Source organism: Nelumbo nucifera, chromosome 1 (genome assembly GCF_055504915.1).
Source record: "Nelumbo nucifera cultivar China Antique chromosome 1, China Antique-T2T, whole genome shotgun sequence".
Taxonomy (NCBI): domain Eukaryota; kingdom Viridiplantae; phylum Streptophyta; class Magnoliopsida; order Proteales; family Nelumbonaceae; genus Nelumbo; species Nelumbo nucifera.
In genome coordinates this window covers 136068896-136074827 of record NC_142649.1, presented here as the reverse complement: position 1 = coordinate 136074827, position 5932 = coordinate 136068896, and the positions used below count along the sequence as shown (strand labels likewise).

The 5932-nt window shown below is 37.3% G+C and overlaps 1 protein-coding gene across 4 annotated transcripts; it reads left to right on the top strand.

Moving 5' to 3' along the window:
* Positions 1–296: 296 nt before the first annotated feature.
* On the top strand, positions 297–5649 carry LOC104612584 (3',5'-bisphosphate nucleotidase AHL-like). Of its 4 annotated transcripts, none has more exons than XR_016080224.1 (4): positions 297–1032; positions 3258–3933; positions 4223–4584; positions 5278–5649. XR_016080224.1 is itself a non-coding variant. In XM_010280041.3 (3 exons), exons 1-3 carry the CDS (start codon positions 648–650, stop codon positions 4524–4526), a joined length of 1365 nt encoding a protein of 454 aa, XP_010278343.1. In that variant the 5' UTR covers positions 297–647; the 3' UTR covers positions 4527–4690. The 4 variants fall into 4 exon arrangements, 1 of the variants encoding a protein (XP_010278343.1); XR_737833.3 differs by having other exon boundaries at positions 4223–4589; XR_737832.3 differs by having other exon boundaries at positions 4223–4610.
* Positions 5650–5932: the final 283 nt, after the last annotated feature.

The window sequence follows — 5932 nt, the reverse complement described above, 5'->3', positions numbered from 1 at the left end:
TATCAACAAGGTAACAAAGTTAGATTTTTGAAAATCACTTCTCTATTTATTTATATCTTAAGTGGCTCTAATTAAAATTAAATTGGACTGTTACGCTGTATTTCCTTTCCCTACCTTTTCTTTCAATCCAAACACAGCCTTAATTCACATTTTTGTCACCCTAATTTAGATGAGATTCAATGGATCACATGTCTACATGTATTTCTTTCTTTTGGAGTAAAGTATCACTATCTTTTATCAATAGAAAATTACATGCAACTTTCTTTTATCAAGCACAAGCAATTGACAACCACTGGATTATTTGGAAGCCAAAGTTCACAGAGTTATGATGATGATCCTACGTCCCTACTTCCTAGCCATGAACATTGACGTTTGTTTGGAGGCGGTGGCAGTGTGTCACGCTTGTCAACTGTCAAGCCAAGCGAGAAAGAGATAGAGGGTTGTGTGGTCTCCATAAAAGTTACAGTTCCCTTGTTCTATTTATTTTCTCAGTTTTCATTAACCCATTTTGCCGGTTGTTTTTCTTGTTTCAAAACCCACATAATCAATCAAAAACAACCAATTTGTTCATTGAAAAAAAAAAAGAATTTAGATTTTTCTTTCGAGTAGGCGAAGATAGTTTAAATTGATTGGAAGGGGAGTCTTTGATGCCGTTATTCTGTGCAAGCCACGCAATACAACTCCCACATAATAATTTGGTAGTGAGAAGAAAGAATCTCACATCCAAGCATGTAGGCGCTCTGCTATTCTCCAGTAGTAAATGCTGCCTAGCCGCCTCTTCCAGCAAGGTGGGTATCTCAGAAAACACTGCTTCTCTTTCTGGTTTTCATCGAACTTCTCCATCGATCATGGAGGACGAAAAGTTGGGGATTATATCCTCTGAAACAGAGGAATATTCAACAGAATTGGATGTTGCTGTTAGAATCGTCCAAATGGCTTGCTTTCTCTGTCAGAGGGTGCAGCAGAGCTTGATTTCCAAGGGCAATAATCAGGTTAAATCCAAAGATGATAGTTCTCCGGTCACAGTTGCAGGTAACTGCATCGACTGTCTACAAAATGGTTTCTTTTTGGTAATTCTGTTTGCTTTGTTGTGTGCTACTGATTTTTCCTCCATCACAGTTGCATTAAATGGAACCACTGCTTTTATCCTTTTATTTATTATACGTTTTTTGGCGAGTGTTCTTTCAGTTTCCCCCCCGCCCCCCCTTTTTTTTTTATCTTTTTGAAGGAAATGGTTCTGCTGCTAAACATGAAAATTTGTTATTTCTCTGAGGGACTGAGGGTATGGGTTCCGTTTCGTTTTGTAGTAGCCACATCTTGAATTTGTTGGTTGGTTTTGGTTTGGTTTACAACTGAAGTCTGGGATATTTTACCAACATAGGTGGATTTTTCGGAAGCTCACTAATTGGATTACAATGCTGTATTGTAATCCAATACACTACTTTTCCAGTTTCCTAGTTAATTTCTCGCACAGTGAAGGATAACTTGGAGTGAATTAAGAGCTGAAGTAAGGAAAGTGAAATTTGATGTGTTTAGGCAAACGAGAATAATTTTGCTGTTTTGCTATTTTTATTTTCTTCATCACTTAAGGCTCAGTTTGGAAAGAGTACAAATGCAAATATCTATAGTACAAATACATACAAAGTACAAGGTTTTGCACTCTACATATTTGTATTTATACTCCTACCAAACTGAGCCTAAAGAATGTAGTGATGAAGAGTGTGTAACAGTCTTGTATTTGTTTTATGTATCACGTGAAGTGTAGGCCTGTTTCTGTAGCATTTGTCAGCGGTAGATGCAATGACATGTTTGCTAATGGGGATCTCAAACTTGTACCCCGACATTAACTAAAATGACAGAATATGGAACATAAAGATTTGCTGTCATGGAGGGGGCATGTGGAGAAAAATGTATTCGGAAATATTTTTAAATTTCAATTTGATCTGTCATGACCAGTGCACTTTTAGATTTACAAGCTAAAGGTTATATTGTAGCCTTGTTGGAGAACTGTTGGACATCATCTACATTGCTAGAGTGGGAAAAGGAGGAAAATATCTTGCATTCATTAAGAACAGGGCATAAATGCTGCTTGAGAGAGAGACTATACCTTAAGCAGAATGGAGGTATTCCTTTTACACTAAAAGATTCAGAAGAGGCCATTATGCGACTTAAAAGGATGCAGAAAAAAAGTAGGAGGAAGTGTTGAGCTTTGTGACATCACACTTTCTAGGAAGTTTCTGGACAGAAGAGTTGCACCTATTGTTCTTAATTATCCATGGAGTTTTACTAGGTGTTGCTTTATTGAGCATGGAAAACTTCAAATTTTGGATAGTTATCGCATAAACTAGGATCAGTAACTCAGTACAAACTTGATAAATTCTAATTTACAAGACCATTATTTTCTGAGTTTTGTCCATTGTCATAGAACTTATGACATGTTTTGCATGCATGCCAACACTTTTACATAGGATAAATTTGAAGGTGGCCTCATGGAGCTATAGTTGAATCTGTTGCTTGGGAAAGGGGGAGGATTCAGTGAAAATATGAGCTTTGTCAATTACTTGCTAGACAATGTCCTACTGGTAGACAGGGTATCATACTAAAGTAGTAGAATGATGAGATATTACATCCATATTTGACTTGGACCAACTTTTATCTTAAATCTAGAATAGCCTCTATTTTGGGTGGGGAAGGGGTCTTCTTTCTAGGACATTTACGATATGGAGATTTCTTAAGCCTCAGCGATAATCTTTCCCATGATTCATCTTTCTGAGTTGGTGTAAGGCCTGCTTGATGTGAAAACACCCAGAACTTAGCCATGTTTGGTTCACTCAATCAGGTGCAAATGTTATATACTGTTTGTGTTGTCTCTATTCTCTACATGTAAAGGATCATTTAGCAATAGCTTTTCAAGCAAAGTTTGATGTCAGCATTTTGTTCTTTATTTATTATTTATTTTGGTAGAAATGCCAGGAGAAATTTTCATTCTCTAGTTAAATATAACAAAGTTTGCAACTATTTCTTTTACGGTGGAAGTTCTGATCATTATGGTTATGCTATTTTTTTTTTTTTTGTGGGCATGCATGAGTCGGTTAACTGACCCCAAATAGTTGGGATTAAGGATGGATTGAGTTTATGCATGAATCTGTCTTCTATTTTCAACTGGTTAATAATTTGTCAATTATTGGTATACACATCCACATATATTCTTTGATGCATGATGCATTGACTAATTCTCTTGATCAGTGAACAAACAGATTGGAGCGTCCAAGCAACTGTTAGTTGGATGCTGTCCAAGTGCTTTGGGAGCAACAATGTGCTAATCATTGCAGAAGAAGACGTTCAAGCTCTTTCCAGGGATGATGCTGTAGGCCTATTGGAATCTGTAGTGAACACTGTGAACGAGTGCCTAGCTGAAGCTCCCATGTTTGGTCTTAGAGGTCCAGTTAGGTCACTTGGAACTTCAGAAGTTCTTGAGGCTATCAGCCGATGCAACTCAACAGGGGGTCCAACTGGAAGATATTGGGTGCTAGACCCTGTTGATGGTACATTGGGATTTGTACGGGGTGATCAATATGCAGTGGCTTTAGCATTAATAGAGGATGGAGAAGTTGTAGTTGGAGTTGTTGGGTGCCCCAACTACCCAATGAAGAAGGAGTGGCTAAATTATCAACATCGCTATTACAGGATTGTGTCCAAGTTGTCCTCATCAGCATCTGAATCTTGGGACAAAGGTTGTGTGATGTATGCAAAGAGGGGTAGTAGAAAGGCATGGATGCAACCATTGATCTATGAAAATAAGAAGCCTACTTCAAGGATAATTCGTGTTTCCTCCATTGATGACCCAGCACTAGCAACATTCTGTGAACCTGTTGAAAAGGCCAACTCATCCCACTCCTTCACAGCGGGGCTAGCTCACAGTGTTGGCCTTAGGTACATTTATTTTTGCAACTGTTTTATTTAAAATTTTGGATTTATTCTATACAATCTATTGGGAAGTTGATTTGCATAGAATGTGTACCATAACAAAACTTTGGTCTGAAAGTGTTTTAAACTGTTTGGCTATGCATGCGCATTTCTATTATTATGTGATAATATATTAAACCAGTATAGCAACATATCATGTTTTACTTGTTTTTTATTGCATACGTGGGCTCCTATAAAAGTCTTTACTTAGATCAATGTTGAAAATCTTTGATCGCCATCTGTGCTCCAATGGTAGAAATCAGCCATTGCGTGTCTACAGCATGGTGAAATATGCAGCCATAGCTCGGGGGGATGCTGAGATTTTTATGAAGTTTGCAAAGGCTGGATACAAGGAAAAGATATGGGACCATGCACCTGGTGTACTGATCATACAAGAGGCTGGTGGTGTGGTGACAGATGCTGGAGGGCGTCAATTGGATTTTTCGAAGGGAATTTACCTAGAAGGCCTTGATCGAGGAATAATTGCTTGTTCTGGAGCCAGATTGCATGAAAAAATCATCAAGGCTGTTGATGCTAGCTGGAACTCCTCTAATCTATGATGTTCTTTTCTGTATATTATCAATGCATCAGGATGGAGAATGTTACCTGTATCAGTTGGTATGGTAAGAGCTTTGTAACAGTAGGTATTACTCAGAAAACATGCTAACTTGAGTTGTGACTCAGTGAAATTGTGCCATTTATTATCAGGCCTTTCAAGTCCAAATGTAATGTGAGTAATGAATGTTTTAAAAAATCATGAGGTGTCATAGCCCCCCCCCCCCACAAAAAAAAAAAAAGTAAATAAATAATTCAAAAAAAGCCATATACCTACCTATAATGAGCAAACCATTTGGTGATTATGAGTCAGCAATGATGTATCAAGTGATTATATTGTTTTTGCTTTTGGGAAGGATATAAATGATATTATTTCATTGAGTTCGACTATGATGCCGGAAAGACATCATACCAGAAAAACTTGTAGCCCAATCAACTGGCATCATAAAAAATGGTAAACAATCAGGTGGGGTTTTATTAAAATTCACAGGGGGTTTTGATTGGTCAAAGCCGTTCTGGTATCATCTCTTTCTGGCATCACAGTTTTTTGATCTTTTAAAAGAAATATTTAGTTTTTTAATATATTAGTATGATAAATCACTGATTCACTTCGTAAACGCATTGCCATCAAGTAATAATGGTGCAAGTTGATTCTGAGTCATGAGTTTTCCAACTTATTATTTCTGTTGCTTTTGTTTTTACCCTGTTCAGTTTTTCCTCAATTTGTGGTTCATGAACTTCCAAAACAAATTGCAGGGCAAGGAAACTAACGAAGAGGGATGCCGATGAAGCTCGGTAACATATATTTATGATTCACACCATTACAAAATGTGATATGAAGATGACCCACTAGAATGATTTTTGAAGGTGGTGGGCTGTTGTGGCAGGCTTGGTTCTTCTTTTATGAACAAAGTATATTGCTTCTTGGACGTGGTCCACTAATTCATGCGAATATCATGTTGCTGAGTCAATAGATTCCTGTGAATAGCATAGTTCCCACTTGACATTATGTTCCGATGGATTATTAGCATAATGTACATCATACTTGTATGAATATGGAAATAATACGCTGGACATAATGATTACTGAATGCACATCTCATAGGTGATTCACAGTGTTTGTGATCAATTCTGATTTTCCATCTCAAGCCTAGTCAAATATTGCATATATACATCTGTATACAAGTCAATTCGATTTTAGTTTTAGATGGTTCCTGGAGAGTTCAATGTATTTTTCTTCTTTTTGTAATGATCTGCTTTGGGCTTTTAGCTGAGTTTGTAAACAAGGCATTTGCAGTTTGCACAGTCGATGTGTTCTTCATGTCATCATCTGAAATTTTCTTATTTTTGGTAATTTATCTGAACTTTCTTGGTTAGATGGAACTTAACCAGTCTGCCAGTGCCTCAGCATC

What these genes read in the sequence shown, in the direction of transcription:
- LOC104612584 (XM_010280041.3), top strand. Translation starts at nt 648, where the DNA reads ATGCCGTTATTCTGTGCAAGCCACGCAATACAACTCCCACATAATAAT. An exon ending in TTCTCCGGTCACAGTTGCAG is followed by an intron (nt 1,033 to 3,257) that starts GTAACTGCATCG and finishes GTGAACAAACAG; the next exon opens with ATTGGAGCGTCCAAGCAACT. An exon ending in GCTCACAGTGTTGGCCTTAG is followed by an intron (nt 3,934 to 4,222) that starts GTACATTTATTT and finishes CTCCAATGGTAG; the next exon opens with AAATCAGCCATTGCGTGTCT.